The sequence below is a fragment of the Anopheles merus genome, chromosome 3R (assembly GCF_017562075.2).
Source record: "Anopheles merus strain MAF chromosome 3R, AmerM5.1, whole genome shotgun sequence".
NCBI classification, from domain to species: Eukaryota; Metazoa; Arthropoda; class Insecta; order Diptera; family Culicidae; genus Anopheles; species Anopheles merus.
Genome location: NC_054084.1, coordinates 28,878,027 through 28,902,373, shown reverse-complemented (window position 1 = coordinate 28,902,373; position 24,347 = coordinate 28,878,027). Strand labels below are relative to the sequence as shown.

General features: G+C 45.8%; 2 protein-coding genes across 8 annotated transcripts; both read right to left on the bottom strand.

Annotated features, from left to right (window-relative positions):
- Nucleotides 1-207: 207 nt before the first annotated feature.
- Nucleotides 208-18,830, bottom strand: LOC121597270 (villin-like protein quail). 4 transcript variants are annotated; one of them, XM_041922908.1, is made up of 6 exons: nt 18,574-18,830; nt 17,288-17,486; nt 3,120-3,329; nt 2,846-3,054; nt 924-2,769; nt 209-847 (listed from the first exon to the last, which is right to left on the bottom strand). In XM_041922908.1, exons 2-6 carry the CDS (start codon nt 17,309-17,311, stop codon nt 512-514), a joined length of 2,625 nt encoding a protein of 874 aa, XP_041778842.1. In that variant the 5' UTR covers nt 17,312-17,486; nt 18,574-18,830; the 3' UTR covers nt 209-511. The 4 variants fall into 4 exon arrangements, with proteins under 4 accessions (XP_041778839.1, XP_041778842.1, XP_041778841.1 ...); XM_041922905.1 differs by lacking the exons at nt 17,288-17,486; nt 18,574-18,830 and adding an exon at nt 3,421-3,489 and having other exon boundaries at nt 208-847; XM_041922907.1 differs by lacking the exon at nt 18,574-18,830 and having other exon boundaries at nt 17,288-18,341.
- A 978-nt stretch (nt 18,831-19,808) lies between these two features.
- On the bottom strand, nt 19,809-22,712 carry LOC121596884 (elongation factor Ts, mitochondrial). Of its 4 annotated transcripts, none has more exons than XM_041922245.1 (3): nt 22,582-22,712; nt 20,376-20,971; nt 19,809-20,298 (listed from the first exon to the last, which is right to left on the bottom strand). In XM_041922245.1, exons 2-3 carry the CDS (start codon nt 20,935-20,937, stop codon nt 19,907-19,909), a joined length of 954 nt encoding a protein of 317 aa, XP_041778179.1. In that variant the 5' UTR covers nt 20,938-20,971; nt 22,582-22,712; the 3' UTR covers nt 19,809-19,906. The 4 variants fall into 4 exon arrangements, with proteins under 4 accessions (XP_041778179.1, XP_041778180.1, XP_041778181.1 ...); XM_041922246.1 differs by having other exon boundaries at nt 22,586-22,712; XM_041922247.1 differs by lacking the exon at nt 19,809-20,298 and having other exon boundaries at nt 20,934-22,281.
- Nucleotides 22,713-24,347: the final 1,635 nt, after the last annotated feature.

Genomic DNA, 24,347 nt, shown 5'->3' with positions numbered 1-24,347 from the left:
CGATAAATAGTAGCATTAATGTGAAAATACAATAAAAAATATTAAAAAAGAAAGTACAACAATAAATTTCAACCATGTTTTAAGAGATCGAAGAAAGAAAACTTGGATACATTAAAGCAAAAATATAGAACAAAAAAGATAAAAAGAAAGTAGAACAAACGAAAGCATGAAAATATAAACTAACAAAAAGAACAAGTAAAACCAATACAAATAGGTAAAGAAACAAATAAGGTAAACAAGCAAACAGATGATATTAATTCAGTTTATTTTCAAATAAAAACGTGTGTAGTGTAAGCGTTTATTTTGCTCTCATGTATTTAAAAAAAGGAAAAAAAAACGTTTCAGGTTAAAAATATTACAAATATTAAACCACATAACGGATAAATAAAATGCACCATATCGCGCAACAACCTTTGCTTTGGTGCGTAAAATACAATCGCAATCGAAAAACGCAATACACTAATAGCATCCATCTAGTAACAACTCTCTCCCCCTAACAGCCCAACCTGGCTCAAAACAGTTTCTGCTGCTTCTTCAGCTCCACCTGCTTCCACTTGGGCAGCTCCTCGAACTCGTGGTACGTCATGCTGAACACCGTCACAAAGTCGTCGTGCGTCAGATGGATCTCCTTGCGCGTCGGATTGACACTGGCCGGCAGATTGGCCGCATCGCCCCGCAGCATATCCAGCGGGTACTTTTGGTATCGGTCGAAATCATCGCCACTCCCATCATCACTCCGCACGGACGAGCGGGGCACGGGAATGGGAGCACCCGGCAGCCGCCCACCAGCTCCAACACCGTTCGGATATTCGATTTCGCTTCGCAGATTTTCATACAGCACACAAGACTTCGCAGGAGAGGGAAAGCAAAATGACACTTCCATTAGTATACACGCTTAGTGACCGTCAAAACGCTTCACTTACCTCAAAACGCTTCCTGTCCCAGCTGTCAAAAAAGCCCACGAACGTGATCGGTTCCTCACCCTGCCGCACGGCAGCGATCGGCATCGCCGTATCGCGCTGCACCGGATGCGTCGCGATCAGCTGCCTCGCCAGCTCCCAACACTGGGCCCGCTCTTCCACCACCGTCTGCTCCCCAATCCACACGTACACGATACTGCCCGCATCCAGCAGGAAGATACTGTCCGGCCGAAGATCCTGCTGCGAAAAGCCAAAGATCTGTCTCAACGTTGGCTTTCCATCCTCCAGCAACTGACAGCGGTACAGCCCAATCACCGCCCGGTCCCACGTCTGCGCCACGTTCGTCTGTACCGCGGGCGTGATAATATTGCCCGCCGTGGTCGTCTTCTTCAGCTGCTTCAGGAACTTCTCGCCCACCGAGTTGAAGAACTCGTCCGTCTCATTGCCCTCCATCACGAGGCTGTACTCCCCGAGCTGGCCCGCGATCGACTTTGCCATCTCGCGCGAATCTCCCGTCGAGTACTGGCCGCACCAGATCCACACCTCATTGTCCGGCGCCTTCAGGATGTAGCAATCTTCCGGATAGTACAGCGTCTTGCTCGACACCTGCACCGCCTTGCAGGTGTAAGTCGCATTCCCCACCACCTTCAGCACGAAGCTCGTCGGGTACTGGCGTATGTTTACGACAGCGCCCGCCTGCTCCAGGCTCGGATCTTGCGCATTCAGCACGATCAGTGACCCCTTGAAGATCTGCAGAAAGTGGGGCGGCTCCATGCCCTCCGCAATGCGTACCTGTACCACGTTCTTCTTCAGATGCTCGCACAGCTCGGCCAGGAACGCTTCGCCAATCGTACGATGCTCGGGCGGTGCGTTCAATCCACACCACAGATAGACCACATTACGGATCGAGTTTGGCAGTGAACCGTTCGCGTTCTCCGTACTGCAAGCGACCTCGTAGTGCACCGCGTAGCAGTTGCCCGAGTAGAACGTTTTTGCGTACTTGTTCGGGATCTCTTTCACCTCATCGATGCCGATCTGGTACACGGTCATGTCGCCCGACCCGTCGTCCATCAGCTGTATCTTGGCCGCCATCCGGGGGCGCTGTATCAGTGTCAGTGCGTCAAACTTCTCCGACAGCCCCTTCACCGTGTTCCCGTTAATGTCGGCGCTGGTCCACGCCGGGAAGAGGCTCACAAACTCGGCCGGCTCAAGGCCATCAATAACGCGCGCCACAGGTGTGCCCGCGGGGTAACCCTTCTTGATGACGTACCCCCGCACATGGCGCATCGCTTCTGCCCGGTTCTGTTTGTGGGAGCTGCGCCCAATCCAGATCCAGATCGCTTGCGGGAAGTAATCCACGATGTAGATACTGTCCCGCCCGTACAGATCCGCTTGCTCGAGCGCACCCGTCTTTACCAACTCCACCCGGAACACACCGTTCACTGTGTCACAGTGGTAGAGCTTCAGCAGCCGCTCGGCGACGGTCGGTGTGAGGGGCATCGGTTTGACGAAGCGTTTGGCCAGATTTAGATACCCGTTCCAGACCTCCTTCCGGGCGATGCTCATCGACTGCTCGTAACCATCGTCCACGATCGCCAGCTCGGCAATGGCGTGCTGTTGCTTGAGCCGTTCACCCATCCGTATGCCAAAGATCCGCTCGACCGAGCCGGTCGAACGACCAATCCACACGAACACGATCGTTGCCGTCTGGAGGATCATCACCTGACCGCTGTTGAAGCACTGCCAGCTGATCGTTTTCTGCTGGACGCAGCGTTGTGGAGCTGTCCCGGAAATTTGATACAGCCTTGGGTCGGTTGGAGTTGAAGATGCATCGCTACCTGAATGTACACTTCAGGAGAGGGAGTTAAAAAAAGATCTTGTAAGAAATTAGACACATTGGGATATTCAACGTGACCCACACTTACAGGATACCGTCATCCTTGAAGTAGGACAGAAAGCGTATGCCCTCGTTACCCTGCGACTCCCGGAACTGCGTCGTTTTGTGGTCGAGATGCAGATCCAGCTCAATTATCTTGTACGCCGCAGATTTCGAACGTTCTGCAGGAATGTTAGCACCAAGCCAGAAGTGAATGTTGCGCTCGATTGCCGCCCCAGCAGTTTTGATTTCACGGCTCTGAGAAGATATAATCACTGTTGACGATACTACCAGCCATTCGAATTCTTCGAAGATCTACTCACAATAGTGCTCTTGTCGCAGGTGGTCCCCGCAAGCGACGCAGCATAGATGACGTACGCACACTCGTCGTAGAACGTACCGTACTGTTCCTTTGGCAGTGTCTCCACATGATCCTGCTGGATGCGCCAGACGTGGAAGCCGATCGAGCGGGGACTAATCTTCCGGAACGCGGTATCAATCTTGATGTCCTCGTACACCGGACGCTTCTGATCCTACATGGAGTGACATTAAGGGTGAGGAATGTTAGTGATGTTTGCAGTTGACAAAAGCGTAAATTGACTATAATTCCGAGATATACGGTACATGTACACAGTAACTGTTTGGAGGATATTGCATCTGGAATAACACATCACTCATCACATCAAGGTAGAAGCCACAACGTGGTAACCATGCAGACAACGACAACGATGATGATGATGATGATGTTACGCTTCGGTGGAGTGGAAAATCGACGCCTACTTTGCTGTTTCGTAGATCGCGCGAGCGCGACACAACCTCCAAATATTACCCCTACGCGGCCATTAGAGGTGGTGGTCTACTACACCGAACCGGTAAAAAATGGATCGACAAAACGGGCATTCTCCCACCACCACCCCATTTTAGAAGCGCACCGGTGCGAAAGCAACCAATCCATCAATTTCCAACGTACCCGCATACAAGAGCCTCCCAAAACCCCAATGTACCAATGTGCCAATGTTGGAGGTTAATGACTGACGAGGCACCAGACGCTTAACACGGGCGGTTTATGACGCTGGTGCTACGGGTAATGCACTGTGCGGGAGCAAAACAGTGATCTTCATTCAATATGGAGCAAGGTGTGTCTTTGAAAGGGGTTTTGTTGAACTTGTGCAGTTGTGGGAAAATCCACAGCTTTGTGGAGATGTTGCGTGTTGCGATCGGAGGCATTGTGTTCTGGTAGAATTTCAATCTATGACCGTACACCATGTAAAGTAGTCGATCATAGGCAAGATCGTGTGCCATTCATTGGTCAATATGATTAAATTGGACTGCAGGGTGGAGTCAATTCGTTGGCCTATATCTGATTTGCATTGTTTTAGAGAAGCCCTTTTGGGGGAGGTTGCATCATTGCATGATCGATACACATTGTTGCAACGGAGAGTCAATAAATCATTTTGCCATACATGACAAGGTCTTGATCAAACAAAGGGCCGCTAGAATTAAGCTAGAAACCAACATTGTACAGCGTGCGGCTCTTAGAATGATGACTTTTGAGCTCCGAAGAATTCCTTGAATACAAAACATTCGTTGGGTTTTGTTGAATTGAAAACTACAATCAAGATGATGACGATTTCATCGTATTGGTTGGTTGGTTTCTGCTGAGCTCCAATCATTCCCAGATTAGCATTTAAATTGATTGATTTTTGTGAATTGAAACCAGTTAACTATGGAGATCTTTATTTGATCATGTGAGGAAATTAGAGCATATTTGCATATTGGATATCCAATTGAAAGATTATAAAGCTATTGCTACTAATCCATATTAACATTTAATTAGTAAAATTGTAAAATCTCAAGCATTCATCTTTAACCACAACCCTGCCAAATCAATAAACTTGCAACTTGCTGCTTTCCTTCTACTCGAAACGCAGCACCATTTCTACACCTCCACTCCATTTACACCATTTCCCAGCGAAAATGTACCATTCGGAGATGATTGATGGGTTTTCCTTTATTGGCGCCCGTTTCGTTTTAGCCAGCCCCCAGCCCAACCCATCCCAGCTCACGCTGCCCAAAATTTATGCAAATTGGTCACTTTCGTTCGACTACTACCATTAAAAGCTTTGTTTAATGTGAATGGATCAGTACACCGAGCGGGAGAGCGCGGTTGATAGAGCCTTATACTTACGGGGCGTTTAATTAGATGTGCCGTGTGCCTATTATTACAACTTTTTCGTACTTTACCGTGCTAAGAGGGATGGTGGTAAAAAAGGGAAGCAAAGAGGGACCACATTCAAACGCACATAAACAAAAAACAAAACCTGCCACTTGATACTTAATCTTTTAGCAAACTTCACTATTTAGACGATCCACTAATGGATGGGGTATGTTTTTTCTCCCCTTTGTGGCACACACATTAACGATTCGTCTTCCTATCGGCCGCCCTCCCCCTTTCTTTTAAACGCGTTTTAACGACCTTCGCTGGTGGTAATTATGCTGCATTTACACCTGTTGCTGCTGCTGCTGCTGCCGTTGCTGCGTCGGTATTTGATGTTGACGGTTGCAAGCTAATATTCATGGGGGGAAGGCAGACATGTAGCATGTTCATTATGCTTCGTTCGCTTCGGTTCTCTCATGGACATGGGAAAATGTAACTGTGAAAACCACCAGTGAGTGTGGTTTACCGAAGGGAAAATTGACGTGAGGCTGTCATTTCCACCCCAGCAGAGCAGGTTGACCGGTGCTGTTGATCATTGCACACGCATTCACGAGGTTCGTCGCTTGTGGTATGATTTAAATCCCACCCGCAGTCGTACGGGCGCCTGTGTTGACGCGGAACGGAACGGTTGTGCGATGTTTCGAACATTTGCTTTACCATTACTCAGACCGTTTGCCACTTGGGACACAGGAGGAAGAAGGTGAGAGATTATGCAAAGTAGGGTATGCAAAATGGAGAAAGAAATGCAGAGGAGGGAAAAAGAGCATTTGTACTGGCACCATTAGAAAGAGCGTGATGCCGGCGGGAGGGCCGACCATTGACCGCTGGCTCGGTTGCCCGATCGCTCGAATTTGCATGCCTGAGCGGGTGCAAAGTGCAGCGATGCACAGTCGTGTGCGGCAGGTTGCTGCACTCGATCTGCATCGAAGTTGCCCGGGGAGGAAGTTCCGTATCCACTTCCAAAGGAGAGAGGACGACGGTGACGGCTGTTATTCCGTTGTTTTACAGCCGATTTCTCATGCCGTGTGCTAGTGGTGGTAGTGGTAAGCACATAAAAGAAGTGCAATTTTCCGCACCGAGAAATCGTCATGACGAGTCTGTCTTTTTTTATTGCCATCGCTGCTCTCCACTTTCAATTGGCGTGATGGATTGAGATATGCACAGCGGTCGGTGCAGTGCAGTAAGCCACCAATGCAAAAGTGTCTATCGTGCTCGATGCAATGTGCATTTCACAAGTAAATTATGAGTTGAATTGAAGCTTTTTTAAACTTTTTTGAAGTTATATATAAGTAGCTATGGATTCATAAACCATCTTTTGTCAATTAATTAAGTTTAATTCAAAATAAAACAAATTATAAACAATAAAAAAGCAGTAATAAAAGATACATAACAAATAAGATTTGAATAGGTTTAACTGTTTTCAAAAACTTCTTTAAACTACATTCAAAATAACTTTATAAATTAAAACATCAGAATTTACTTCACGATATTTAAAAAAAATCAACAATATCAAAGATAAGAAAGATACTATATTTAACTTAACCTTATAATAAATAAATAAATTAAAACAAAAAAACACAAAAACCATAAAAACATTAATATCATTCGAAGCAACGAAAAATATCAAACACAAAAGAATAAATACAAAAAAATGGAAAGCAAATCGTATGTTTCCAAAAACTTCTGTAACAACAAAGAAGTGCTTTACATTAGTGAAGTAGAAAATTAGTACATGTTTTCACTTGATTTTCACTTTTTACAGTTTTATTTTCTATTTCCTGTTAGAAATTCTATTTTTAAAAATAAATAACACTGCAACAGTTTACAGCTCAATTTGTAAGCCTATTTGTAATTTATAAACAATTGATAAGGTCGTCTCCGAATTGACAACCCTCAACCACTCTGCATGTCAAGCTGCAATCGAGCAGGTGTCACGCAGGCTTATCACACTTCCTCATTAGCGCGAATAACATTCAACCGCAGCGAAGCGATTCTCGTCCCCATTAGTACGCAAGCGTCAGTAAGCCATGTACTAACGTTGACGCTGCGTTTAATGCGTTTATGCCATGCAACATCACCGATTGGATGCACACACAACAGCAACAAAAAACCCCAGGCGCACGCGCCCGTCATCACCCAGCAAATCAAGCGAAAGAAGGAAAGGTGCTGAAACGGTGCGCAGAAATTATGATCGATCGTAAAATGGTCCGGTTTTTTTTATTATTCCTTCTTCTTTTTGCCTCTTCCATTGCCTTGCCCCTTTTGGCTACGGCCACATTCGCCACACCGAGCGAGAAGCCGGAAAACTACCGGCACTATTAAATTCGCCAACGACGCTATAGTAGCGACCCTAAGGGGGGGAAAACCCCCTTCGCGAAACCAAATCAACGTCAATTTGTCGGTCGGATTTTACAAACCAACCCAAACGCATCGATGAGGCGAAACGAAATGAAGCAAATATACATACAGTTTTGCCGGAAGTAAGATCATCTTAATAGGAAAGAAAGTCTCGCCGTGTACGCGCGGGGTTTTTTTCTCTCTCGGAATTGTAGTTATGTTTTCCCCCCTTAGGCTTTCTGCTAGCAATATTTAGCCATGGTCAACTTATCGTAATCGAGGTTAGGCTTAAGCAAATCGTTCGGTCTAAGAGGGTGGAGGGCTTTCTGGGAAAAGGCGCGCAAGCGAAAGAGAGGATCATTAATTAATTAATTTTGGCCATTCCAAATGGAAATGGATGCGTCTAGTTACGCGTGCCCGGCCGGCTTCCGGAAGCGCTGGGAAGCTTTAATTAAATTTATTTGGTTGCCTTTAACGCTGTGTTTGCCGATCGTTTAACAGGTTTGGATGATCTCGTTTTTGGGGTTTGCAGTTTCACCCTGACAAGATGACACAGAGATAGAGAGGCAATGAAAGCAAATTATATTCAAATGTTTCAAATGGGAAATTGGATAGAAAGTACAATATTTTAGAGAAAATTTGGGAAAGTTTTGTGAAAAACTGGAACTATTTAAGACAACACTCGCCACACCACTTCGATCGCTCTTGATCTTACCACTGATTGACGTATTCTAGCTCACAAACACAAAAAATCGTTTCATGTAGACAATTTGAGCAAAACAACGGCTCTAACCTTTAGCGGCCATTCCCAGCAAACACAACCACGGCCATGGGGAATGGGGCTGTTCGTTCGTGCCTGATCACCACAATGGCACAACAGCCAGGGCGGACGGATAATTGAAAGGTTTGCATTTCCTTCGTGAGTTGCTTTTTTTTCTGCAGCCCACCTTTGCCATATTGTAAAGCACGTAAGAACATCCCTAACCTTCCCCGCAAGACATGGTAGAAGATGATAAATAGCGGGACTCGGTTGATCGCTATGGGATGGGAGCTGATTGAAATACGGCGAGTGGGATGAAATTATGGAATCGTAAAGTAAGGGGTAGGGCAAATTTGCTGAATGCAAAGTACGCTCGGAAAGCAATAGATCATTCTGAGATAAAGTTGCTTCTTTTTGTCGGGTTCGTCGCCTGAAGCGATAAATCTTAGTGACGCAAATTAGACGGGTAGATTGATTGTGGAGCTGAATCGTGGAGAGTGTAATGAGGAAAAAGAAACAATCGTTTTCCTCTTGCAGCTGGATTTTGATTGATAAAATATCATTTCATAGTTACAAAGGAAGGAATATGAGGGAAAAGCTTTATTAAAATGAAATTAAAATGAATAAAGCAGTTTAAAGCAGTTTAAAGTATTTTTTGTTCTTTTAAACGATCGTTGAAAGGTTTTTGGCTGATCGTTTAACTTTTCTTACGTAATGTTACAGTCCAAAAGCTGTTTTATCGTAAATAATCATGGAAAAATGGATAAAAAGACGTGCGAAAAATACTCATTCCACCAAATTATTATTTTTTGTTTCATTATCATTGTTTTAATCATATCTTCAGTACTTTAAGTACATCACAAACACTTTCATATAGTTATGACCTAGTGGAGCTTGGGCATCTAAAATATACTGTTTAAATTGAAGGCATTGACACCGTTATCATCCATTTTCTGCCAACAGAACGGATTATAATAGTAAAAGTATAAAAGTAAAAACTTAAAAATAAAAATAAAATGAATTGAAGTGCTTCGCCAATTTCTTTGTGATATAAACAAAGACACAAAACCATTACCCTGTGCCAGCTATAATCCGAAGAAATGTGTTCCCTTCAACAACAACAACAAAAAAAAACATTAAACTACCAGCACACAATAGATATGCATAAAAGTGTGTGCAACAATTTCGTTCCGGTAAAAGAAAACGGCCGACCTTCAGGCGCACCAGAAATCCTACCCCCCAGGCTAAGCCACCCCGTAGCAAACACATAAATAATGTAGCCCCGCTGTCGTTTAAATGGAACAGCGCCGTTCTGTGGCGGCCTGTCTGCCTGATACTGCTTTTAGGATTAAATTTTTATGACTTCCTTCTTTCCAAGTGCCCTTAAGTGCGCTCTGGCCCACCCGCTTTCCGTTACTGTGGGTGGAAGAGTCTGGATGGCAAAAAATACAACAAAAAAATACAAAATAGAAAGAAGGAAGTCAAAATACAAACGACCACAAGGGGAGGGCCACAAAGCAGTGAAAGGAGTGAAAGAGGTGAAATGAAACAGTAAAACGTGCAACATTGCAATCGGCTCAATCGGTACGCCGGTCAGGAATAAAGCACGCCATGCAGTGGCAGGGAAGGGCTTTGCTGTTGTCGGTTAGCCGTTGGACGGATGGAAAACTCTTTGCGGTAAAACGAGAGCAACATCAATGTGGTTCCGCCACCGTTCCTGAGCATAGTGCAATCGGTGGTACATAATTTTGACGAGCTGGTTTTACATGCGTAATAAGAATGGATGTTGGAATGGCTTGCATGAATCGTGTACCAGCGGTAGTTATTGATCATTAGCATAGGGAGGTTCGGTGGGAAGGGAAGACACAAATAAAGAAGCAATTGTGGCTAGATATGTAAATATGTTTGTAGAAAACAAATCTAATTGGATCTAAATCTTCGATAATGTATTCCTATAATCTCCTAAAACGATTAGATTATCAAACAATTTGCTTGGATCTAAAGATAAAATTAAAGAAAAAAGCGATAAGCAAGAGCTTTAATGGGTTCCACTTAAAAAAGCAGCGATAAAGTCACACCCAACACACAGCTCCCAACAATACGTACATAATCTTTCTGATTTATATCCAGTATCTGCATCTTGGCGACTTGGCGTTTCTCACACGTTTTTTCACGGGCAGACAACAAAGCGCTCTTTCTGCCCAATTAACCTGCGCAAACGTTTTGCTCTCTCTCACACACACACACACTGCTTATCAACCTAAAGCTTTAACTATCACGATAAAGTTGACGAGTTTGCCACAGAGTTCACGCTGGCTAATTGCCACCGCCTAAGAAGGGAAGAGAATATCTTCTCCAAGAAACTATCACACAAATCACAAACTAGCTCACTAATCGCTCCAGGAAAACATGTCCACTTTTCTACCGCGTATGCACTGCGCGTGTGTACGTGCGTTTTGAAGCTTCTTGTTCACTTCCCGGCCAAGTTTCCACCGCAGGGGGAAGAAAATACAACTATGCTTCCAACTGTGCGAAAGATGATTTTCTTTCTTCACTTACACCACACGACACTGCACGACACAAACCAATTAGTCCCAATTGCAGTTTGGCGCTTTGCAAAGCAGGAAATGAAAAGAACCCGCAGGGGGACAGTGAGCGTAAAACGAACCGCAAACAACAACAGAAAAAAAAAACAAAAAAACAAAACCTAAAAGCGAGCACAAAACGCGAACAAACGACTTGCGCGCTGCTGCAAGCGACGAACGTTGCGCACCGAGCGACGATGCTGGAATGAACCGTACGGTGCGGGCTCAGCGTACTCGGAGCCGGACCCCGATGGAAGAAATCGACGGTCCATGAAAAAAAAAATATGCTGCATGCGAGGTCGGGGTTTTCAGTTTTGTTTCCCTCCCTTGTTTACGCTGCTCGCCGTTTGGTGCTCCCACGGGCTGCATTCGGGTGCTGCAGATTTCCGGCGTGGCAAAAGTAAACCCCTATCCGGCCACATCCGTTTGAGGGGCCGGCAGTTCTGGCCCCCAGGAGTCCACTGCCGGTGGTAGTTTTGGCCAGTATTAGTGTACACTTTGTCACGGTCAGGGCTGTGTCATAGCGCCCTGATGAGATGATCCGTTTGATGTAACCGAGGCCGAGATGAGGCCAGAGGCGAGTGAAAGGCATTGATAAGGGTTTCATTACAGTATAATGAACGCTTTCCGATCCAGTTTGGCCAAGTCCAAGGCCAAGTGAAGGCCCTTTGGGTAAATGGCTTTTGGGCAAAACGAGCTCAGATGTATTGATATTGTCAGAGTTGCAGTTCTGATAAGCTAAGCAATGCTATGAAGCATCTAATTTTAAAATTGAAAGATGCTCTTGTTAAACCAACTTAGATTTTTTTAAGAACAAAATGGATCAAAGGATGAACATTTTATTCGAAAAGGCATCTTAATTGCATTTGAAATTGATAATTCTGCAAATTAATACTAAAAACTAACAATGACTATTAAATATTAAGCAATTCAATCGAAGAAGTATTATAACATAGCCAACACGATGCTTGTTTTTGAATATTTTCATTTGTTTCATAACTTCTTTACATTGTTAAGCTCAAAGCACGATCATGTGCTAAACGATGTATCACGCAACAGCGTGGTCTAATTCCTAATTGTGTTTCCTTGTTTCTTTAATATGTACGTGAAAAAGCTCCGATAGCAAATCTCTTGATTGATCCCTCAACAACGACATGCACAACATGATATACATATTCCTGAACCAAACGACACGATCTGCGGATGGCGGATTTCGATTCCGTTTCGTTTCCGAGCACGATCTCGCATGAAGACTTACGCATGGGACAGAAAGCCAGAAAGTTGAATTGAAAAGTCTTTCTTTGCCCATCCATCACCCAGACATGGGGAGGTTCTTGCGCGTGCTGCGGGTGTGTGGCGGATGCGGAGGGCTAATCTACCATTGAAGCTGTTTTCGAAATTGATTGAGTAATGAACCGTAAATAATTCGATTTGATCGCTTTTCGAACGCCGTTCTGGCCCGCCATTACCGGCGTCATTACGTTCTTGCCGCTACGGTTCCCTGAGCGCGCAAGGGGAGCACATGATCGTGCAAAGGTAAGAGAAGAGGGACGGGGAGCGTTTGATGCTCTACTCACGCACCAGAAAACACAATGCCCGTAACACGAACCGCGGGTGGCAAAGGGAAGAAAATCCCTTTCCAGCCGGAAAGAAAGAGCGTTTTCTTCGTGACGGCGAAGAAAAAAAAAAGGGTTGACTCAGAAGTAGCGCCACACGAAGCAAAGCGGAGCGGCAAAGAAAGCAAGGCGCGAGTGCTACACAGTCGATCATTCTTGTGCTTGAGAGTTCATTGAACCGATAAATTACACGCGACACACGCGAGCGCATTGGCGAGCGCGGTTGGAAAATGAAAATGTAAAACATACGGAGCGCGCGCGTGCGGATGCACTTTCCGGCCCTTTTGGCAGAGTAAAATCGGGGGGCCCTTCTTAGAGGTGTTAAAGGGGCACGATCCGTGTCAACGGTGCCTTTTGTTAGGCGGATTGTGGGGGGGGGGGGACAACACACACAGACACAGACGGACAGACAGAGCAAGCGTTTTGCGGCATGTTTGTCTTGTGATCGTCGATTGCACGCGCCTGTAAGTTGGGCCTTTCTTTCGCAACTTCCTACCAGCGCATGCCCTCGCTCAGCTAAGGAGGGAAATGTAAGGGACAATAAAAACAGAACAGCCCCATGCCCGCATAAGATAATTCATCCTCATAAAAAGGGGAGTAGAAGCATAACGGGCCCCCTGGAAGGAAAGGGGCGATATTCTTTGTGTTTGTTTAGCAAGCAAGAAAAGTTCAAAGCATTTGGCCCCTTCCAGCCCCTTTTCATTGGCAAACTGTAGCGAATGTGACACAAGGGGAGTTAAATTTAGTTTGTCGTCCCCGTTCATTTTTACAATAGGTACATATCGAACGGTGCGTTTGCTCTGGCAAGCTTTCCTGTGATGATCGAGCGAATTGCACACAAATCAAAGGGACCAACCCCTTGGACAGGGGACCGTGTGTGTGTGTGTGTGTCCGGGATTGTAGAGAGCATAAAAGTAGGTAATTGCAACGATTGAAGTAAAACTAAAGGAACACATTGTTGCACAATGGGCTAGGTGTGTCAATTGATGCTCGGAGAAGTTGGAAACATGATCAAAGTGAAATGCTTTTAGCTCTCTATCATTATCGAGTTGTAGGTAATAGCATGGAAATAATGGATAGAAAAAAGCGAATTTCAAAAATAGGAAAAAAGTTTTCTATTTATACAGAATTAATATCTACAAAATGAATTTATGGTAATCAAATTACTAATGATTATAATTTAAAAAAAAACAATAGGGGAAGGAAGGTAAACCTTGGGATATATTAATAGAACGACCAAGAAAATATGCATACCTTATATTACGTTCATGTTTTATAAAAAAATGTGTTGAAACTTTTGAGTTTTTATCGATTTTTATATTTTGTTTTGTTTTGTTTCATGAAAAAAAAACCTGTTTTTTCGAGCAGTTTTGAAGTGTTCAGGTAAGACGGACACTTAATATAAGAAAGATGGACACAAAGAAGGATTTGATAGACCCCTGTAGAAATGTTGGAAATTTAAAAAGAAATTTAATTTAACAATATTTCAACATATTCCATCGCTTTTCACGTCCTAGTACGTACCAAAACCAATTGTAGGCCTTTTGCAATGACGGTTCAATTAAGCCGTGAATTTAGGAATTATAAGCGCCGCTTGTAACATATTCGAATAATTCAGAATCTAATGCATTTCGATTACAGAACCTAAGGATCGGGCACTAGCAGCGGACATTGCTTCAGTTTACAGAACAACAGTCTAGAACTTCTTTATACAAAATTACACCATGGAAAATAAGCGACCCTAGCATTTTTGAGTGATTTTTTTTTGAGTTGGTCAAGTCGTGGCAAGATATTGGATTTCGTGAAGCGAATTCGGTATCCACCTTTCCCTACGACAAAGTGTCCGTCTTTCTCGCTTTGCTGTCAGGATACTTAAACCACCAGAAAACAAGATTTTTTATTACTTTCATCCTCGTTATTTCATCAGTTTTTGCTTAATAATTGCGTTAACTCATTCATGTAATAAAAGTTCCGAAAATATTTCGAATTTCTCCAATACAAGTACAAGTCCATACAAGATCGAGCAATTAATATGAATCTTTTAATGAAATGTTCTTGTCTTTGTCTTTAGCTTTTTTGAAAGAATGATTTCATTTGTTTTAGTAGTTTTCTCTTTGCCTGGAATTAAAAAAAAAACCCTTACAACCTTCAGACTGTTTTAAACCCTCTTTTTCACAACTAGAAGCCTCCTCCTCCAGACCAACCAGCATGCAGTTCCCAAAATTAATATCCAAAAATTGTACAGCCCGCAATGTAATCACTACCATTAGCCACACTGCTCAACGCTTCCAAATTAAAACCCGAACGATTTGGGTGTAAAGTTTTACCTTTCAAGAGGCCAAACCATCCCGCAGCCGGAGCAGTAGCACTCAGCACCGGTCAACGCGAACGGAGACGCGTCTTCACTCTCCACCAATTATCCAGTATGACGAATCGTGTGAATCGTTCCCGACGCTAGCAACCGGAGTGCAGGAAACGCCAGTTCGCCAGTCTAATGGCAGTTCCGAGAAGATGACGATGACCCTTCCCCCGCTACGGTCGTTATGCTAGAAATTTGTAATCTTTTCCATCTTTTCCATCTCCTGCGCTTTTCCTTGATTCGCTGTGTCCGCTACAGTGCGGAAAGTATCGTTTGGATTTTGAGAGAATCCGTATGCTCTTCCTCCCTTACAGAGAAGATTCTTTTTTGACCGAGAACTTCTTGGCTCAGCAAGTTTCCCATCGTCTGGCATCATCGTTATGTTCCGTACCATTATTTCTGTCCCAAAAATGACAGAAAAACAAGTTCGACACACGTCGGTGATTCGATTCGAGATTGGAGCGCCTTGTCAACACCTTCATTCACCGGTGATGGTTCACGCTTCATCACGCTTTATGTGGGCAAGAAGTGACGCGTATAATCGCGAGCGATTTGGAGCCACGGGATTGGTTGTTTCTTACCGTGCCGAGGGGTAAATATAGCACACATTCCTTCACCCGCCAAACTTTTATTATGGTTACGGCATGGGCACTGGCGGCTTTGACCTTTCCCAGCGTGGCACCGGTTCGTATATACACAACTGCATGGGAGGGGAAGATAGCACGCCTCGCAAACAGTACAACAGAACCGTCTAGCTGCTGCCACAACGGAGCGCTCGTTGTTGGATGTGACTGCAACGATAAACATGCGCCCCACACACCCTTCAAACGCTTGGGAAGAGGGCAGTTTGTACACGAAAGCATCAGACACGCTGGTAGGGCACGGAATGGGCTTTCCTCCTTTGCCGTGCAGCACCAAAGAGCAGCCCCCACAATTTGCCTTTGCCAAACACGTCGTCGTCTAACGAGAACATCAGCTGTTAAGGGGAAAGGCAATAGGCGCGGATGAGCTTCGATCGACAATTTTTGCGCAACGATGCCGCGTCGATCGCGTTAAAGAAGATCGCTTCGGGAAGCGGGTACACGCGGTAAAGGGCCGTGAAGAAGATCGTGCCTGAATTTTCCCGCCAGGGGTTTGGCATTACACAGCTGGCATTCAACGTGAATGGAGGAGAGTCAAAGAAGATTGAAAGGTATCGCGGCGTGGCAATAGAGCACCATGCCACTTTTTCCAATTATGTATGGAAAAACGAGGATTGCAGTGGAAATAAAAGGAAGAGAGAGATGATTCGAAGGCAGAGGGTAAAAAATTGATCAACGTGCAAGCATTGTGATTGTCGTGAGATGGGTGCGTGCGCGTGCAGTCGATAAGATAGAGATATATGTGTTTAAGTCCTGTAAAATGTACGTGAACATTATTTCTTGTTTATTGTATTTTTTTTCTGTACTTCCGCTAATTTTGAATATTAATCATTCATGCATAGTAATTACAAATTATTATTTATTTTAAAAGATGTTCACTGTACCCGACTTCATCTCATCAATTAAAGAAGATTGGATCACGGGTCCAGATTAGGTTACGATCGACAACCTTCGTTGTGTTAGGCCGCGAGCTCTGGCACAGCATCATGGGACCGTCGTTATTCTAGGTAGTTAATTTAGTGTACAGGTGTTATAAGCTACAACTCAATTTAATTATGAAAAATTAAAACAAATTTACACAGTCAGGCATAAACTCTTTTTTGATTGTCCCTTTTTTCAAGACTTTGAGTTCATTTAAAAAGAAAATATTTTTAGTCAATTTGCCTGCACAAACACACCAACACGCTGCAATTTTGCCATCGCAATTCCGACACCAATTCGACATAAATCATTCATTCTGTCTCGGTTCGGGCCATTCAAACCTTCTTTTAATTTAACTTTTTTTTTTGTCACAGACCACAAACGATTCTCCGCCGATCCGATTATTATTATACCACCAGCTTAGCGGTGCCGTTTTTTTCTCTGTTCTGTTGCTCTATACCCTCCGTTCTGGCAACAGTTTTCGGTTCCCATCCATCTAACCATCCGATACGAGTGAACGTTACATTTGCCATTACGCATTTTTCACAGCCCCGTCCAAAAACCTACCCAACGTTACCACAATGGTTTTGGGATAATTCTCGGGGTTCCATGGCTGTTTTTCCATTTCAAAAAGCAAATTCTCTTCGCTGGAGCTTTTCCATTTTTTGTTTGTTCTACCGCTCGAAACCGAATGGCGGATGAAATGAAAGTAACGGGGTGTGTGTAGTGGGGAAGTAGAATAACGATGTCACCGGAAGTTGGGTGCTGTAAAGTACGCGTATAGTCGCTGAGGTTGGGAATGTGTGGAGTGTGGGGAGGTGATGAATGGTCGTCTAAATAATGGTAATTTATGGTTCAGCAAGCACCGAATAGGGCCTCTTCTGACGTGCTCTTTGCTTTAAGCTCGTTTTCTCAAACAGGTTGAAAATTAATATATTAACAAGTTGCCTCAAAACACAGCTTATTCGAGGGATTCTCCGATTTAATTTAAAATATGAAAGTAATTTAAAATATACTTAAAAATCAACGTTTACCTCACCACTGCGCTACTTACCAAAAACGGGTTAGTGTTGATCATTTTCCAGCTCGAATGACACAATCAATTCTTTTTGTTTCACTTTTTTATTTTTTCACCAATTCGATCTTGCATTCACATAATCCACACACGCGCTGCGGGTTGCAATTTTCCCCCCAAAACCCACACTTCCGGAGTTTCGCTTTAACTGTCACCGAGAAGCTTAATCACACACACACTTAAAAATGAGGAAAAATCAAACAGCCAAAACATTACAATTGTCTTCCCTTTTTTACCAATCAGCACTAACGATCATTAGACGATCGTTAATCGATGGGAGAAATCACAGGAAACACACGGTCTCGCCCTAGTCTGCGGCTAATTTTCGTTTTAGCTCGTCCCACACGAATCTCACGAGCGTCGCGCGATCGTCGACCGTCGGGGAGCGAATTTCACTTTCAACTAATCGGCTGCAAACTGTCACGCACGAACCGACCCGTCACATCGTGCACACACAACACCGAGCGGGGCCTCCAGGGGAGGAACCCCGTTCTAGCGCGCTTCCACGCGCTTCAAGGCAACTGTGCTGGAGGGTAGGTTGGAGGGGCGTAGGTTATTGTTGGATGAATTCTCCAGTCCATCACCACCGAAGGAAGAGGGGGGAGGGGGGGAGGAGGGGGGTGTAATTGTACCCTGGGTGGTGGTGGAAAGCCGTTCTTTAGTGTTACCCATCCTAAAAGGGGTAGCGCTGGGCTTGGCTTCCAGAGAGGGCACAGAGAAGCAGAGCGAGAGTGCACTAAACGACACTCAGTGGAACAATACAGTAGTGGAAGGAACGGTGACCGTGACTGATTCGGAAAAGCGCATCGTTTCCCTTCGCAGCTTAGCCGTGGGACTGTTGACTTTTTTGTTTTGTTGACTGTACTACAACAACCTGAGAAGAATGGATAGGACACAACGCCCGCGAAAAACCCCAAAATTGTTTGCACCACCACTTCACCACAATAACTGGATCTGCATTCACTAACTGCCACACGATCATCGATCACTAATTGGACACAGCTTTTTGTGTTGGTTAGTATCTTTATTCTCTACCGTAAAGTACCCACGGCAAAGGTTGCAAAACTGTGTTTACTCGGTCAAAGGCAAACCGTCAACTAGTACGCCCGTTTTTTTTTTTTTTTGCAGATCACCCACACACCGATCGACAAGAGACCGAGACCGTATCGAATCGATCATCCCAAAAAATCGATCAAACGTGATGTTTGTTTTGTTTTGTAATGTTTAGTGTGTCTCAAAAAAACAGCAGAAGGTCTCAAACTCACAATCTAACGAAGTAAAAGGAAGATTTTGCCACAATATTCAGAACCACACACACCCGCGAATAGCCCGCGTGATACGATCGACGCCCGACTGGACACTAACTGCATGATAATATGATTAGCGAGCTGTGTATCGAAGTTCGCGAAATCGTTGATGGGTTTCAAAGAAATGCAACAAATAAAAAAAAAGATCATTCGCAACATACGCAACCCACCCTCTCCCGTTTTGCTGCGATCAGTAAATGCGCGGCCGGGAAAAAAAACCAGAGCATCTAGTTCTGGCTTTTCACCAGCTCCCCCCCCGATCCATCGGCTTCTTTTTCTCCTAAAACATTTACGCGCCTCGCTGGATGGCCATTTATGTATGTTCCGCAGCGCGTTTTGTGGTTTTAGTCGGTGTTGCGCGCATTTTTTGTTCCATCTCTCTCTCTCTCGCTCCTCCATTTCTTTCCGTATCACCGGAACATTTCCCCTCGGCGAACATGGCGCGCGCACTGTGTGCAAATGCATCGATCACATTCCATATGCAGAAATGCCCGGCGGCACTCGAAGAGGGTTTATTAAGAGCCACCCCGTCAGCGTGCCTACCGGACCATGGCTCCGGTCTGTATGTGTATGTGTGTGTATGTGTGTGTGTGTGTGTGTGTGTGTGTGTGTGTGTGTGTGTGTGTGTGTGTGTGTGTGTGTGTGTGTGTGTGTGTGTGTGTGTGTGTGTGTGTGTGTGTGTGTGTGTGTGTGTGTGTGTGTGTGTGTGTGTGTGTGTTATTTGCGTACGTTTATCCGCGGAAATGGGCGGATTTTGCAAGGCCCCCGGGTGGCCATTCATCATACCGAACGGACGGAAAGAGCGGGTTGATTTTTCTGTTTCACTTCAATCTCTATACAGATCAGGGGGGAAGGAAAAAAACACTAACAGCGCTTAAAGCCTCAGTCGTTAAAAAATGGGTATTTTACCATGTAAAAGAGCTGGTGTGTTTTTGTGATTTTTTGCCGTTTCGACAAATATTTAGAGCTACCTTTTCAAAAGTTTGCAAATTAACAACGACGGACGTTAATTAAGTTGCCCCCTGTCTAACAATGCACCAACACAGAACACATGTTTTTTTTTTTACAATACGTAGCGCCAACCTCGGCGGACATTTGGGAAGGTCGGTCCCTAACCCCAGTGGTTGGTACAACGCAAAAAGGAGAGGAACTGAAATTATGTCATCGACACACGCAACACGAGACAGCCGACGTTCAGTTGTAACATGGAAACGGTGCAGAATCTCTTCCTTGAGAGATTTTATTCTTTTGTGACTATGCTACACACGTGGTCCAACCCTTTCACTGCTCCCTAGTTCGTCGCGGCACGAACGTTTTGCTCCTCGGGCTGGCTCTTCTCACCGCAAGCGAACCGCTGAAAGTCGACAATCTGCAACCGGTTCGCCTCGAGCACCTCGCCAACCGTGTAGGCCGGATCGACCAGATACTCCTGATGGATCAGGCACGTTTCGTCGTCCTTATCGGCGGCCGGTTCATCCTTGCCCGGCACACCGATACGTTCCGGCTTCATGCCCACGATGTGTTGGCACACTTTGCGTGCGACCTGGGCCGGGCTTAGCTCGGCACCGTCCGCCCCCTCCTGCACTGTGGAATGTTCCGACCTAAATGCGACCAGGCTGCCGTACTTGCCGAGGAGCGGGACATCGTGCGGGATTTCTTCGCTCGGTGCGGGATGTACGTAGCCTAGCAAAACAAAAAAAAAGCATAAAAAACGGTTTATTGAAAGTAATTTAAAGTTTTACCCTGCTCGCATAGCTTACCCGTCAGCTGTATGCTGTCTGGCACTTTGTAGCAGATCGCCCTGTTGAGCGACGCATTCTCGCCAACCGTACCGATCATCAGCGCCAGATGGTCGCCCAACGATTTGCCATCGTCCAGCACGATCTGCTTCAGCGCCTCACTGTTCAGGCCCACCTTGGTGAGGTTGGCGTCGGACTCGACCTTCTCCAGGTGCCGCACACAGGCGGCCGACGCCACCTGCACAAACCGCTGGAAGCTTGCGTTGCGGGCCACAAAGTCCGTCTCACAGTTGACCTCCACCATCGCGCCGACATTTCGCTGCACCAGCACCCCGATCAACCCTTGGGCCGTATTGCGCCCCTCGAGCTTGGTCGCCTTCGACCAGCCCATGGCCGTTGCCTGCTCCTTCAGCCACTGTTCAGCCTTCGCCAGATCGTTGTTGTGCAGTTCGAGCGCTTTCTTGCAGTTGGCAAAGGTGTAGCCGGTCTTTTTACGCAGCGTCGCGAGCGCACTCTTCTCGGCCGTTGCGTACAGCCGGATGCCAGTGGCCGGGAGCAGTCGGGAAAGGTGCTTGAACAGCATTGTGTGTGTGTGTGGAGGATCGTTAGAGAAGGAGCTGAAATGTAAAATGATCCATCGGATGTTATTTGGTCGGAATGTATGTGAGGATTGCCCTGATTATCCTGATTATACAGATTCAAAAGAATTTATTCTTCAATAGTAACACAGACGCTAGCTGTTGATTGGTAAAAATATGTCAATTCAACGCAATGATACAAGTAGGGAGCATGAATAGTTCATAGTTGGAGGGACAGTAAATGCCAACAGAAGTAAAAAAGTAAAACACCCTTAAACAATACTTCAAATGAGTTCTCGCGTTTGCATCGCGGAATGCGCACTTAAGTTAAGGTTCAAACGAAAAAGGAACCCCTTTAAGGATGCCCGACACCGTCGTCCTCCTCGAACATTTCGTCAAACATCTCTGCCAGCTCTTCCGCGTACATTAGCCGCTCGTTGCGCGTCCAGTTGCTGGTGTTTGGCTGGAAGTTCATCACCTCCGTCAGCAGTCGCTCGAACCCGTTCAGTTCGGCTTCGATTATCCGTTCCTCTTCCTCCGTTATCGGACCATCATCGTCTTCCTCTTCACCAACACCACCGCCACCACCACCACCACCACCACCTGCGCCATCATCATTCCCCGGGTTGGCGGAAGGCAACAAAGCCGACCCATCCCCATCCGGCACCGCTGCGCTCCTGCTCCCCCGGTGTATGTTCACATTGGACCAGATGTAATTATGCATCGCCTGTATCAGCTCGTCCACCCCGGTCGCTTCCACCGCCCCGGCCACCTCCTCGCTTCCTTCCGCCTCGTCCTCGGCACTCGGTTCGAGCTCTATCACGTCCAGCACGGTGCACTGGCTCTTGGCCTCCGCGTACGTAACACCCTCCGCACTGCTTTCCTGCAGCGTCGAGCAGAGCAGTATGCCAAACTCGATCTCGTGCTGCTGCACGAACGCCCCGTACGCCGGTAGCCGGTCGAGAAACGTTCGATCCTTCGCATCGAAGTAGATCAGCATGCCCTCCGTGCGATTCAGTATAGCACTGGGCACTGTGGACAGGTCGGCGGAACCGTGCGCACACAGCACCACCTGCGTATCGTAATACTTGGTGTGTATCTGGTAGGGGAAGCCGATCGATTCCGGCGCATCGCCGAGCGTGATACGGTCCTGGCCGTTCGTGTGCTTACGGATCCGCTCGACAATGCTTTCCGGCTGGACGGTGGCGTCCGCCGACAGGATGAGCACTATCGGTTCACCCATCGTTTCAGTAAATGGGTGGGCGGGACCGGTACCGGTAGCGCCTGGTTTGCATTCAGTTCCCCGCGCTGGCAACACAAACACACACCGTGCCCGGAAGGGTCGCAATCTGAAACAGACCGGACCGGAATTAGTATTCTCGTACTCGGCGGAGGTTTCTTATTCCCCTTGCAAGGGGGATTGCATGAGGTTGAGCAAAGGAATGCAGCTTTTGGGACACTTGCGCCGCGTTTGCCGGAAGAAGCTAGCTCGATGTGTTTGTGTGTTACATCATGCCGAAGGGTGGTGGTGGTGGGTGGTTGGTACTCTTCCCGGGGCGACGCAATAAAAACAATCGAACGCGAAGCGACTTTGTATCACAGAACGAACCCGATTCACAACTGATAAGGAATGTTCAGCAGTACTTTACCTGCCTTGCACTTAATTTGGAGAAAACGCAGAAAGTGTGTCGAATGTTTACGAAATGCTCGTTCTTGTTGGTTCTTTTCGTGCGGTTCTTTTGCACGTCTGTTGGACAGCCAGAGTGACCAGAAATACCGATTTATCTGTATTCCTACCGATTTTTATATGCCTACCGATTCACAGATGACCGCCCTAAAACTACCGATTTTCCATTTATCCTACCGAAAATCACAGATATTTGATTTTTCAGTCGTTTAAGCTTAATCTGTGGCGCTTGGAATACTGTTTCAAGGATCGCTATCCTCATTTGTTACGTATCGCGCTGATGCACGTTTGTTTGCCTGCAACTTGAAAAATGCTACATGCGTTTGGAATTCAAAATTTTATCCGTTAAAATTTAATGTTCATAATAAGTAGAAAATGTCAGTTGTGTGAATTCCGAGAATTGCTCGTCAAAGAAAATCATTTAAATTTGAATTTTAATCTCGCTGTCGGCGGTTAAAGCTTACCCGACAGACAAAGAGAAAGAGGCGAGGGGTAGGTAGAAACACATGGGGGGGGGGGTACGGCTCAAGATCGGATCCGAAGTCCGTTGTTTTGGGCTAAATATTAAAATTGGTGGATGGAGCGCTACCACGGAGAGAATGCGCTCTACTGCATGCCTTTAAAATGCACCAGGCGCTTGTAGGGATCAAGAGTGAGAGAGAAGTCTAGTGAAATCAGAGAGAGCGAAAAATATTGATACATGCAAAAATGAGGATGAGAGGGGAGAGATTGAACGAAAGCAGAGATAGAGATGGAGGAGGCGCGCGGAAAAGGAGACGGACGTCTACCGGTAGCTAGCGGTAGCTGGGATCAAGAGAGAATGAACTCCGAGAGTGAATCGAGAAAGAGAGTGTGAGAGAGAGAGAGAGAGACAAATCGTGAGATCAGGGAGAGAAGACAAGTCAGGCGACAGGGAGAAATAAAGGAGCCTCGGGTCAGTCTTGTGGTTGATCGCAACGAGATCGGTAGAGCGTGAAACAAAAAATTGAATAAAAAAGCCTAATAAATAATTGAAATGTGTGACGATTACGACAGCGCTCTCACTGAAAAGAACGCTCACTTGCGCTGTTTCATTGTATTTTCCTCATACCCCTTCCTTCCCGTTTCTCCCAAAACACGCTGCACTAGTGCGAGCGAGACACCGATACCAGTATGCCGCTGTGAGAAAACCAAACTGAGCGCGCAGGCTGAAAGTGAACGCACACATTCACACATGTGTAACTGTGTGAGTGCAAAAACTGTGTAGAAACCAAAACACGCTCGCGCCTCTGCGTAATTCCGCGTATTTCCAACCGTCTCCCCCTGCTTCTTCATGCCCCTCGCCTGAAAGTCGTACACTTTTTCACTCTCTTTGCTAGCGGGATAATCATTTAAATAATTGATAAAATTGAAATGGTTGCGTTCTCAACAGTGCTCCTGCCGAAATCTGCCAATATAATCTGGCCACACTGGTCCGCAGGGCAAAAGCTCGCTCGAAAGGTCAATAACCGTCGCAAAACGTCAAAAACGACCGTCGCCAGCGCCTCGAAATCGTTGCGAGTTTCGCTCGCTGGCGACGTCGCTTTGCAGTACATGCGACGTCGGTTTTGACGTTTTGCGACGGTTTTGCGACGCTGGCCGCCAAAAAGCTCGCCTTGCCCTGTGAGCAAAGTGACCAGAAATACTGATGTACATATATCTAGGGTTTGAAGGAAAAAATCTCAATTTTTTTAATCATGGAACTATAAA